The 13738-nt window shown below is 34.8% G+C and overlaps 3 protein-coding genes across 3 annotated transcripts; 1 reads left to right on the forward strand and 2 right to left on the reverse strand.

Annotated features, from left to right (window-relative positions):
* Positions 1-4076: 4076 nt before the first annotated feature.
* LOC114928329 (uncharacterized) lies at positions 4077-5709 on the reverse strand. The gene is made up of 3 exons (XM_029299443.2): positions 5608-5709; positions 4844-5094; positions 4077-4611 (listed from the first exon to the last, which is right to left on the reverse strand). The coding sequence occupies exons 1-3, from the start codon at positions 5620-5622 to the stop codon at positions 4398-4400; spliced, it is 480 nt and encodes a 159-aa protein (XP_029155276.1). The 5' UTR covers positions 5623-5709; the 3' UTR covers positions 4077-4397.
* A 1250-nt stretch (positions 5710-6959) lies between these two features.
* On the reverse strand, positions 6960-8870 carry Cpr92F (cuticular protein 92F). The gene is made up of 2 exons (XM_029299444.2): positions 8272-8870; positions 6960-7786 (listed from the first exon to the last, which is right to left on the reverse strand). The coding sequence occupies exons 1-2, from the start codon at positions 8281-8283 to the stop codon at positions 7331-7333; spliced, it is 468 nt and encodes a 155-aa protein (XP_029155277.1). The 5' UTR covers positions 8284-8870; the 3' UTR covers positions 6960-7330.
* A 664-nt stretch (positions 8871-9534) lies between these two features.
* On the forward strand, positions 9535-10821 carry LOC146725290 (cuticle protein 2-like). Its single transcript, XM_085489266.1, has 3 exons — positions 9535-9570; positions 9777-10073; positions 10499-10821. The coding sequence occupies exons 1-3, from the start codon at positions 9559-9561 to the stop codon at positions 10721-10723; spliced, it is 534 nt and encodes a 177-aa protein (XP_085345392.1). The 5' UTR covers positions 9535-9558; the 3' UTR covers positions 10724-10821.
* Positions 10822-13738: the final 2917 nt, after the last annotated feature.

Raw genomic sequence — 13738 nt, forward strand, 5'->3', positions numbered from 1 at the left:
AGAAAGACATAAATGCAATATTGAAATTAGTATTACATGACTGCATCGATTTTTATCGTACGAAATTTACGCACTTTCAGTGTTTGCTGTTATCCACATAAAATTATATACATGATTATCTAGATAGATAAAAATACTTAAATAGTATATAGAATAAGCAATAAAATATTTAAATATTATAAATATTTATAAAAACTTATAAACAAAAAGTCGGTCGTCGAGAAAGACAGAAATGCAATATTGAAATTAGTATTACATGATTGCATCGATTTTTATCGTACGAAATTTACGCACTTTCAGTGTTTGCTATTATCCACATAAAATTATATAGACGATTATCTAGATAGATAAAAATACTTAAATAGTATATAGACTAAGCAGTAAGCAATAAAATATTTATTATAAATATTTATAAAAACTTATAAATAAAAATATGAATATACTTTTATATTCCTTTTATAATTTATTGTACATTTTTTTATAACTATATGTTTATATAAGCGATCTTAAAAATATTATCTGGAAATTATCTAGATAAATCGCCATATAATTTTATCTTTCTCTCATTTAAATATATTTAAAACAAAATCACCTTATCTAAGATAAATTTACATATTTCTATCTCATCTTTATCTAGCTAATTTTAAAATCAATCACAACACTGCGCACTTTACGTATAAGATATCGATTGATAGGGTTTGATGTGACATGACGAAATATTTTTAAAGATACATTCTTCATATAGAGACTTGCAACGACAAATATATGCAATACTTAAATTTATGAAAGAAAACATTGCATTTTTTTCGAGCATACTTTCCAGGAAGAGCACGTAATATTTACGACACTGCGTTTCAAACTCGATTTAAATCTGGGAACCGAGAAATATCATGTAAATCTTTATAGAAACATCGTCATCTAACGTTACAGTTGTGGATGTTGCCACATAGGTCACTGGTGTACGAAAGACGTGAGAAGAAACGAATGAGAGAGCGGAATAATAGCTTCGTTCCCCCTTGAGAATGGACTCGAGCATCGTGATTCGGCATACCTCGCCATGAAAAGGTCAGGAATCGTAACTCTATGATGCGGAATATCCATGAATGCAAGAGAGACTAAACGCGAAGGAGCGGATTGACGCGAGCTCTTGGGGAAGATTAAAAACGGGATTACACTCGCGAAACACATATAATCTGATCATCCGATATCTTGCGCGAAAATTATATCTCTCATCGAAATTTTCCGGTGGAAAAAATCCATTTTATTCGCGAATGCAACCACCCACACTTCGGCGAACGCGATTTACTATTATAAAGTCGATCTCGATATAAGATTCGAATTAAACGGTATAATATTATCTATACTTAAGAGGAACTAAAAAAATTTCGCCGAGTTAAGATTCTGCGCAGAATATCATAGCCATAGTTTAACTTGTTACGTATTATGGGTGGATTATGTATTACGAGACTCCCGTTTAGCCCAAGCATTTATTGCGCAACAATCGGTCAGCGCAAACAATCGACCGAGCTCTTCTAGCTCGTGTTACGAGTACAAATCAGCGTCGATTCGCATTATAACGAGGGCAAGATCGCATAATCGTCTATCGTCTTCCTCATACTGATTGCGAGACCCGCCTCGTCGATTTTCAAATAACACTAATCTAATTTGACATCGTTTTATCGTCAGGAGAAATTAGAGATATATTTGAAATATTTCTTGAAATATTTTTAAACAGAATTATGTAATCTTCGAGCCTTGCGGAAGTTTCAATTTTACTTGTTTTGCCGAGGTTCATTCCTCGAACGATGGGATAGTAATTTCCGAAGGCACGAAGATGGGTATAGTAAGAAGTAAGAAGGCTACCTTGAAGGGATCGCCAGGTAATCTATGATCCTGGCTGGTCGTCCGTGAATCGGGCGTGTTTTGCAACCGCAGAAAAGTTCGGTCCAATGCACGTCGCAATGGTGCGTTGCGGTGAGGAAGGTGGTTGTGTAAAAAACACCGAAGCGAATCAACGCGACACCAATGCATCTCAATTGAATACGCAACTATAAGCAAAAAAAGCAAATTATTAAATAGATATAGTGTGTGTGTTTAGCAACAAAAAAGTTAGAGCAATCAAACTTTTTTTAAATTCAAATTTTTATTATATAAAAAATGAACCCTTTCACCAATCTTCATCAAATTCAATTATCCTTTAATAATAGTCTGTTTATGTAAAAAAAAATTTATCTTAATATCTTAACATTTACGAAAGTTAGAGCGATCACAAACATTTTTTGAAAAATTGAAACTGCATTAAAATACAGTATAAATTTTTATAAAAATGACAGTAAATAAAAGTGTTGTACTTTACTTGCATGTCAAATTGGAACGCTGTAAGAGTCAAATAGTTCTTGAGATATTTAAATATAAAATATATATTTTTTACTATTTATAAAGAAATATACGTACTTTTGAAAAAAAATTTAATTGATCACTGAAAACCTGAAAATATTAATGTACGTATGCAGAAAATGTGCTTATTATATCTGAATTATTTAATTATTTTCGATTCGTGACAATATTTTTACAGTATTGTCACGAATCGTTCGAGTACTCAGCTTTCCCTTCAGGATATATCTTCCAATTGGGAAAATTTATTTATATATAATTTTCAATATAATATATAAAATAACATTATTTCCAAAGATAAAGTAGGCGTAAATACGAGACCGCCTCGCATTTGTCTACACATGCAGCTGTCATGGTCAGATCTCGCGAAGGTTTAATCGAACTATCATCCATAACAAAATCAGATACGACGACGGAAATCCTATCGAGAACAATGACGACACTTATAATGCAAATTGATAATTAAAAGTCAATGGCACTACTTGGACAGGATGAGCATGTCATTGATACGCTAGAGTTAAGAGATTTTATAAATGAGATAGAGTATTAAATTTCAAATAAAAAAATGGCAATCATAGATAATAAATCAAGACTATAATGTTTCAGCATTTCCAAGTCTGTCGAAGTATCTCTAGAAATAAAAACAAATATTAGAATTTAATTAGAAAGGTTTCCATTTTTTTCTTTTCAAATCAACATTGAGTTTTCAACAGAAAATCGAAGACCGAAAATGTTATATACAATCGTGTAGAACGGAACCAAAACGGGACCCACGCAAAGATAATAGCAGCCTGTGACTATTGCATTGCTGAACTAATCAACTTCCAAGAAATACCGTAGGCAAGGCCAAGTATCTCACGAATTTGACGTCTACCAACAATCAGCTCTACTTGTCACCGATCATTTATCGGGGACTATCAGCAATTATAAGGTCGGCAACCCGATCCGCATGAAAGAACCCACGTGCACGTGATTACATTATTAAATCTGTCATTAAATTTATTAATCACTCTCTGTATAATTAATGATTATAATGCAATGATTAATCTGTTAATTAATTCACAAGATACGTAAGGAGTGTTTGAGAAAATTGGAAAGAGAAATAAAGCAAAATTCTAATTAATTATCTGATCGGTGATAAGAAAGTAAAAGTAACCGGTTGATGAAAAATTAGTATGAAATATGAATAATAGTATTGTAGAACTTTTGAATGATTGATTAAGACGACGAGAGGAGAAACCGGTTTTGTGTGCGACTGACAGTTCGAGATAATGCGAGGCAGTTGTTCTGCTCGGTTGTTATCCTAGCACAGCTCGTACCACTAGCAAGGACGCGATTAATCGTGCCTGACGAAGTATGCAACGACGGACTTCAACAGATAACGATCTCCCATGTCGCGGAAGTAGATCTAAATAACGGTATACATGCACGACAATATTAAATTAAATGACTGTAAACGAGAATAACAAAGCTCAAAATGAGGATCTGGAATTAATACACACTTGCGAACACTTTTTTTTTATAAATGTATGCAACGGAGTTTCTGAATATTTATTTTTTCGAGTTTTTATAAAAATTCATATAAAATTGAAAAATTTAATAATATCACTCTTTCATTAAACGTCGGACGGATCAAAGGACAGACAAAAGCAGGAAGTAGTCATTTCTATGCCTCTCTCATATGCATGTACATACATATATTTCGTTCCAACCGTATAAACCGGATACAAGTACTCGCGCATGACAAATAGGAAGTGCATGAAAAAAAGCGACGCTGAAATTGCAAGCGGGGAGATGATGCATCAGAGTCGCTCGGGAGGTAGTCAATGATATCTTAGTCTTTTTTTCCAATTCTCTGAGGTAGTTGGAGAGGAGATTGACAGGACCTCGAGTGGTCCAGCGCGACCGATCGATCGATCGATCTCGCTGCCCACGTCGATGTCCACGTCGAACGAGCGGGAGTGCGTGTCTCGGGTCGTGTCTTGGATCCAATTTTTTGCGAATTAATAGTAGCTGCCAGCCAGACCATTCCAAGCAGGATTATAGGCGCCGGTGTTCCAGGACGGATCGTAGGCGCCGGCGGAGACTGGATCAGCTGGACCGGCCGGGACACGTGCGGCTTCCGCATTGTAAAGAGAGAAATGTATGGCCTTGGCTTGCTGGACCTCGGCTGTGTCGACTACGCGACCGTCCGGACCCAACGGGGCCGGAGGTCCGCTGCAATGATGAAAAACGATGATAAAAAAAATGACAGTTTGGGAACAAATAAATGTCTTATTGTTAGTTGAATTACAGTTCTCTTAATAGATGAAGAAAGTAATGACACGAGGATGAAATGTTGAAGACCAAGTTATACAAGCTCGAAGATATAAAGGTCTGCATTTAAATATAAAAATCCTAAAAAAGAATTCAACTCAAAGCGAGATTGAAATGTCTGTCGGAAACGAACCTGTAATGCGGAACTGCGTAATTTCCGGAAGTGTAAGGCACATTAGGCCCGGGGTAGGCCCCGATCGATCCCGGTCCCTTTGGTGCGCGTGCGTTAGCTTCCGCTAGAGCGCTCAAATGAGCAGCTTTCAGTTGCGCGACTTCCGGCGTGTCCACCACGCGACCATCTGGACCTAATGGGGCTGGAGATGCATGAGGCCCATACCATTGTGGAGCTGCTAGAATAACGCTCGATGTTGCGAAGAAGAGGACCTACAATGCAATTATTATTTTATATTTCAATCTTTTATAATTTCCCAATACATGAATTAAAAATAATATTAATATTAATAGTATTATTAGTGTATATATTATATATATATATATATATATATATATATATATTCATTATTTTCTATCAACATCCATTCTTAATTATATATATATTTAATTTTATATAATTTCCCAATACATGAATTAAAAATAATATTTAATATTCATAGTATTATTAATATAATATATATATATATATATATATATATATATATATATATATATATATAATATATATATACATATATATTTATATTCAATATTATTAATATTAATATTAATAAATATTAATAATTATTAATATTAATTAATATGAATATTGATGATATACAAATATTACGAAAAATACTATTTAGTAAACATATATATCAATATTGATAGGATTGATAATAATTTTGAGATAAAAAATTCCCCGAAAATATATATTACAGTATCTCTTTCCAAGGTAATCACGAGATATCGGATCATCCTGCTGCGTGTATGCACCGAAAAGAAAATTGATCCTCAAGAGACACTACTCGACACGTCGACACGTGCGTTTAGATCCGCATTACGACTGCCATGAACGTGCACGATGCAATTTATAGGGGGTACGATCGGGATACGCTGCGCCCCTCCTGATCCTGTCTAACGCGGGGTACAACCACACCCAAAGAGAAATGTTCTCCTCAAGTATGACACGTGCCCTACCCTGTAACATTTACGCGGGTTGTTAACAATGACGATCGACGTATGTATATGTTTGCCCCGCAATCTCGTGTCGCGTGCATAAAAGTTGCGAGCTATGCGAGTTCTATATGCAGGCCGCACTTTATCCGCGGATGCGGGTCAACGATTGCTCGCTGGCTGTCTCGCCAAAGTGATTTCGGGGCCAAGGGGTGACGAGGCTTAATAAGGATCTTTTAAGCATGATGCAAGAGTGCATTGTTTCTTCATATATGTCCACAGTTGGAAATTTATCTCTAAATTTAATATCCTTTCTCTCTTCATTTTTCATCTCTAATTAAAAAGTACAACTCGTATAGTTTTTCATTTTTATTATCATAAATAAAATTAATATATAATAAATTTCTCGGTAGATTTTAATAATTATATATATTAAAGAAAATAATAAATGATCTAGTTTAACATTAAGTAAAAAACTCTATCGATTTGTTTGACATAAAACAGTACCGATCTCTTATACGACTCTCTACGCAATTTACGATTATGATGTCACTATTAAGGGTATCCGCGAGTCACATTTACCGTATAACGTAATTTATGGAATTATTTATCCGTGCGTATCGAATCAATCACAATTGTGTGTCACGGGATGGCAATAACAATAGTTGTTGAGATACCAGAACGGACACGTGGTGTCGCAATTGACCACCTCGTTCATCGATCGAGCCCTATTCGTATACGCTCTGATCTGAAAGGAATTGCGCATTTGTCACCAACGCAATATTCCCGACGAGGTGCGAGTGGGTTTAGGCGTTTAATCGTGTCTGACAAGGTGACTGGTCACGTGTCGATCGCGATCGACAGCTGAACTCGCGGATCTCTATCGCCGACTATGTGCGACCCTTTCGCAAAACTGCGAGAGGAACTCTTTTACGTTATCTGCGAAAAATAAATTTAGAATTTTGCTCTCTGCATAAATTATTCAAAGGACAAAAATGATAAAGAGAAAAGGAATATAAGTAATCTTTTTTTTTTTCCAAGTTAATAAGGTCACCTGCTCGTGATATCCTTGCGATTGAATTATATAATGTAAAGGAGAAATTTTCTTGCGTATTGTTTCATCTCTATATTATATTTTATTTGCAATTGTAATATTATTACATTTATGGTGCGTATACGCACACGTGACGTTTTTACATTCATCGTGGAGATACGATCGAAGCCACTACTACTCTCCTTTGTACTACGAATGCAAATAAGCTCTACTCTCTTAAATTAAATCAGTGAAAATGTCACCGGTCTAAAAGCTTCATCTAAGATCAGCGAATATTTCACTAAATGTGACGGTACAATTTTTTCTTTCACTGAAAAAAAGTCAACTACTATCGCTGATTTTGCTCAATGAGGTTTCACTATTTCGCCATACTATAAAACCACTTATCAGTGATAATACACCGATTCCATTTAAGAGAGTACACCTCCATTATTTCGTCAACGTAGGCTAACGAATTCACCAGGAACCGTGCGCGTAAGGATAAGGATTGCGATACGACAGATGAGCGATCTTGGATAACTCCGCGGCATGGGCGGCCAAATGCGCGGCCTTGGCATGGGCGACTTCCGGTGTGTCCACGACCCGGCCGTCGTGGGCAAGCGGCGCCGGCGGCCCGTGATATCCGGCACCCTGATGATGATATCCTCCGTCGTGATACTCGCCGTTATTGTAACTTCCGGCCGCGGGATATCCGCCGTAATGATGCTGCGCCCGAGCGGCTTCAGCGGCGTAAGCCGCCAGATGCGCTTTCCTGGCGTGCGCCACTTCCGGTGTGTCGACCACTCGGCCGTCATGGGCCAGCGGGGCCAAAGGGCCGTGATAGTGTCCGGCTTGCACCCCGTATGCACCCTGATGATAAGGCGCGTACGTGGGCAACGCCAGCGACAGTGAAAGGCACGACAAGACGATGATCTGCGAATGGAGATTACAGAAATTACAGAGAGACTTGATTACATACGGGTCCGCGCTGATGTTAATTGAAGAGTATAAAGAGATGAGGGTATACATATAATATATAATAAACAATGATAGAAATCACAAAGGGATGAAATCTAGTGCAAGAAGATTCTGTTGAAGGCTCAATTATGTGAAATGGATTTCGGTTGAATCAGCTGGTTTTTTCATGTGTTGTAACTTATGATCTGCTGGACAAAAAATGTAATAGGCTATTACATCTATTATTAAGCTACAACATATGAAAAAACTAGCTGATTCAATCGAATCTATTTTACATAAAATTGGTGCGCGGTACTTTTATTTTCAAATGGAATTTTGGATCTAGATTCTTATTATGTTGTTCGAAAAAGATCCTCTCTCTCTCTTTTTGTAGATTAAACAAAAAATTATTAGAATCTTGTAATGTGCGAGAGATGAGAACAGAGTATCTGTGTACTCACGAAGGACTTCATGACTTGTGCGAATCTATCCGAGATGAGGCGAATCTCTGTCTATTCGATCGGACCATGTAGACCTTATATAGTCGACGAACACTACAGGCTATCTCCCTATCTCTGTACGTCTGTATTAAATAGTGTAAATGAAACGTGGACGCAGACTTTGCTTGATTTTCACATCATAAGAACGTGAGAGAAGGGGCTGGTTTTTCTGTTTGATTCTGAGAAGTGAGATGAAGGTGCATATCGAAGGGGGTATCTTGACTAGATTAGAAAAGAAACTAAAATATTATAGCGAGAAAGAGAGAGAGAGAGAGAGAGAGAGAGAGAGAGAAGAAAGAGAGGGAGGCTGGAATGTTAGTAAGAGCGAAATTATGATTGCGTCAACGAAAACGCGAACGAGCGATGTTGTACAATTGGTTCGACAAAAAGTATCGGAGGCAACACTTCGATCGATCGAATATTCGTCGATTTCGATTACCGCCGCAGAGATACCAAAATGCTCTGAAGAAACACTCGAGATTGAAATCGAGATAAATGCCGTGAGACAAATGTGAGATAATTTATTACAATATCTAATAAATAAATTTGTTGTATCTATATCCAAATTGTCTACTATTTTACTCTTTAGTATAGTATTAATTTTATTTTTAATTTTTTTTTTTTTATTTAATACCGTCAATAATATTTCTGAAGAAAATATTTCTGTATATTTTCAGAATTAAAGTTTCAACATAAACATTTTTTACCACAATGAAATAATGAAAATTGTATGACGAAAGTCATAAGTGTGTTCGCACTAATGACCATAACAATGATCTGCGGCTATTACATTGAATTGAAGGCTATTGAAAATTTCGTCACGTAGATACTGCGTCTAATTGCTTAATGAACTATTGCGCGATTTACTTTGAAAACAACACAATAAAGAGTAATTAAATATATCTGGCCTGATTCCTTCGCGTTGCAGGATCTAAGTAAATGGGATCAACGATTAGACGGACGTGTAACCTGCGTGTAAATATAGTTGTTATATTAAATTGAGAAAAATTGCATTGGAAGACAGTTTCGCGTCGCTGATGCGATGCAGAAATATCGAGAAATGTGCATCCGGCAAAAACCGAGCTATCACCTTGTGCGAATGTTGGTTGAACGGTATTCGCGGTATTGAAGTAGAGGGAGTGATGCTGTTAGGTAAGATTAAATCATCGATTGTATATAAACTGAGCATTTCGCGATCGATACTTATAAAATAGTGGCATTTCATTTAAGATTGAACATAGTTCAAAAATGAGATCTCTGGTAAGTGATCTTCTCGCGAATTGTTTATCACAAACTTTGTCAAAATCAGTGATATATTAAATTATCGTTTATTGTATCTGTATTCCGTTAAATAAATTTTAAAATTACAATAGAGAATTTACGAAACATGATCACAAACTGTAAAAATAACTCTTCCCAAAAATTGACAAAGATTAACTCTCTGTTATACATTTTTACGTTTGTAGATTATCTTGATGGGTATCGTTGCCGTAATTTCGGCTACGCCAACGCATTATCAATATCATGGACCACCTGCGCCTATAGGTCACGATGGCAGAGTTGTGGATACACCGGAAGTAGCCCATGCCAAAGCGGCGCATCTCGCCGCTGTGGTGCAAGCTGCCTCGAGAATTCCGTACAGTGTAGCTTCCTACCCGGCAGATTCGGATTATCACGGATATTCGAAACCGATAGCAATCAGTCACCAGATGTATCACAATGGACACGAATATCATGGACCACCCGCTCCGTTAGATCACGACGTAAGGATTCTGTCATATATACTGTCATATGATCTATATTTTCAATTATTATATTTTATACTTTATTACACTCTTTTAAAAAGCAGGGCAAAAAATAATCCCGAACAAATCTTGCGTAAGTTTACAGATAAAAGTAATTTACATTTATTTTGCACGCAAATATTAGCGTGATATCAATTAAGATTTAATTGTGTCACGTGTATACAACAGTGCATCAATGTGAAATACTTTTAAAATACATATGCAATGTATCAGTTTTCACAAGTCTTTGAAAATTAAATTACGCGAGATTTTTATCTTTATTAAATGAATTTAATTTGCGTTTTCTAGATGACGGAATTTATAGTAATTAATTTGACAAATACGTTGATGGATAAAACGATATATCGCTACCGTTTCTCTATTCTCATTCCTTTCATCTTCAGGGTCGCGTGATAGATACGCCGGAAGTGGCTCGAGCGAAAGCTGCGCACTTGGCAGCTTACAATCACATAGCTTCCTCAGCACCTGTCAGCGAGAATCATTCCCCGATTTACAATCATCATTATTATGGCGCTCCGCATAACAACCCTGAAGAAGAGCACTCTGGACACGCTCATCTCACCGACTATGATAATAATTATCACGGTTACGATGACGATGCTTACTGATTTTGTTAATTAAGGAAACACGGCATTGAAACCGCCTAATTATTGTATTTAATAGACACTGTATATACATATAACGCGATAAAATTTAATTAATTGTAAAACTGGTATATTTTATGGAGAACGAACGTGTTTCTCAATTTTATGTAATTATATAGTGTAATCTTTCTTTGAGTTTCGCGATGCATCATAAATCATTTCTTATTCCACTTCGATTGTAACTTTCAGACTGAACCACAAGACTCATGATTATTATCTAAGATGTGTTTTGTATCATAAGAAATATAAAGCATCTTTTTTGTTGTTATCTGATTTCTCTTATTTCATATTATGACGTTGCTGCTATACTAGCTTAAATATTTCTTTAACTGAGAATATAACTTCTATAAATGAAAAAAGATCAGATTAAGTTATAAAATATATCGCGTATATATTTTAATATTTTATATTTTAATATTGATGCTTTGTATACATGTAACAAAATTAAATCTTAATTAATATCACGATAATATTATTTACTTGGGTATAAATATAAATTATTTTTATCTGTAAAATAAAAGACCATGATTTTATATCGTGAAAATATTTAAATGGAATATATAGAATGTAGATAGATTTAAAAAAAAATGATAGAATATCACTTGTCGTGTAGTTACAAGTGATTTAATTTAAGAGATATCTGTTACCTCGATACTATAAATAATACATGTGAGTGTCGAGAACCAATTAACGTATGCAACTCATGTAGGTATCAATATCAATATACAACTGCGACCTCGCATAACACATCGTCTCTTTTTTTATATTCGCGAATAAGTCCGAGGAATGATTGATTCGATCACTTAACTACATCCCGAATATGTCGCAGCCGAATTCAAGGCTCGCAACATTTCAGGTTTCTTTCAAGCAAGTGATTCCGAAATTAATATTTTAAAACGTTACTTACAATTGTAAGTTTTTTTCAATCCACAAAAAATACAAATGTCAAATACTTTGACAAATGATTTGTTACATTGATCAATTTCATAAATTAAATCTTTGATATTTATTTAATTTTAATTAATCTATTTGTGTTTAATTAAATATTAAATATGATATCAATTATTCTTTCTATTTTTTTACTTGTTCGTCAAAAATTATTAAATATGATATCAATTATTCTTTCTATTTTTTTACTTGTTCGTTAATTTTGCGGGAATTTCCTGAAGAAAGCAATTTTCCGTATAGGTGAATCTCAGCATCTTATCTAACTTGTAACCAGTAATTATCTTAACACGCAAAGAATCCGCCGTTCGCCTAACGACATGTAATCACTCGATCTTCCTAATCGGCATTTACGGATCGCCCCGAGATTGATGCTTTTCGGCCCACGCGTTACGTATGCTCGAAGGAATATGTCAAGTTGGTTTAGCTAATTGTAAATGTCGCTTAATGGGCATTTATAAGATACCCGCCTCGATTGCGACTTGTGCACTTATACTACTAATAGACAATAAGGTCATCGGGCGTGCCGAGATAATCTCGAATTCCAAGGAAAAGGGCTTTTGTTCCTCTAAGTTGTTGCGCGAGCTATGCGTTATTAAAACGCCCACGAAAGTATAGGAAAAATTCCGCATTTCAATTTCAGACAAATAAGGATGACTGAAAATTATTCGTATTTTTTTTTCACATAGAGATTGTTCAAACATTTCAAATACTGGTGTCACTGACTTTGCAAAATTATACGTATATGTATAATGTATATTAATTAGATATGTCTCTATTTTCTATCTATATATTAATAATTAATATATTAATTTTTTAATATTTCTCAGAAATATACACTGTTATCGATTTTTCAATTTTACTTTTTGATATCTTTTTTTAATGGCCCTTCTTACTATTTTTTTTATCAAATATTATTTTTATAATTATATTGTTTTTATCAATTATATATATATATATATTTTTCTCAATTATTTAAATGTTCAAAATTTTAATTATCAATCGATTATGAACTCACTCTATTTATATACAAATTATAATGGAATTATAACAATGCATTTAATGCAAATGAACCTCAACTCGAGCATTGTTCAACGATATTACGTTGGCGTAGAATGTAGAATATATTTACACTGATATAACATACTTGGAAAAGTGTTACAATTTATCATGTTTGTTTTCAATGAATTGTTGTTAATAAATAATATAATAAAAATTAAAATGGATTAATATTACCAAAAGAGTAGCTCTCTAAATTAATTAACATTTTTTAATTTTTAAAAAAACTTGTTTCTTTAGTAAAGTAATACTTTTCTAATCTCTTTCAATTTATATATACATATATTTGCGTTGTCGAGCGATATTCAACACCCATACAAAAAAAATACGAACAAATTACTACAATAATAGTTCTTCAATAATATATATTATTAAAGAAAAAAATGGTAAATTTTTTTATGTTCTTGTAGTTTTTTTTCGTACAAGAATATGCATGAAATTTGCACAAAGAGAATTTCGTCAGGAAGTAAGACCTTGGAGGTGAGATCCGTGAGGAATTTCCGACAGGGAGTAAAAAGACGTGATCGCGCACCTGATACACATGTCGGCCACCTCAAAGAGCAATCCGTTCCGTCCGCTCCGATCATCCAGGAAAAATCTTTCGATCTCGAGGACGGCACGATCGACCTTCATTCTGACCGGACGGGCGCTCTCTTTTTCTCTACGTCGCACTTCATATATTTTAATCATACCTCGTCTCCCTTTCCCTTCCATCTTTCGGTGGAAGCTTCGCTTTAATATCGGCAAGGACGGCCATTGATTCGGTTTCTTTCTCGATATACCGATAATTTATGGTAATAAGAGTGGAGAAATTCCCTTCTACCAAATATATACGCGATATGCAACCTTGTCATTTTTTTGTATAAAAATATTTAAATTCTTTGTCTATTAAGATAGGAATCTTAATAAAGAATTGATGCTATTAATAGATTATATGTGATTGTATTATAAAGAGCACAAATAAATATGCATTAA

This window comes from Nylanderia fulva, unplaced genomic scaffold (assembly GCF_048542155.1).
Source record: "Nylanderia fulva isolate GAGA-0341 unplaced genomic scaffold, ASM4854215v1 Scaffold1, whole genome shotgun sequence".
NCBI classification, from domain to species: Eukaryota; Metazoa; Arthropoda; class Insecta; order Hymenoptera; family Formicidae; genus Nylanderia; species Nylanderia fulva.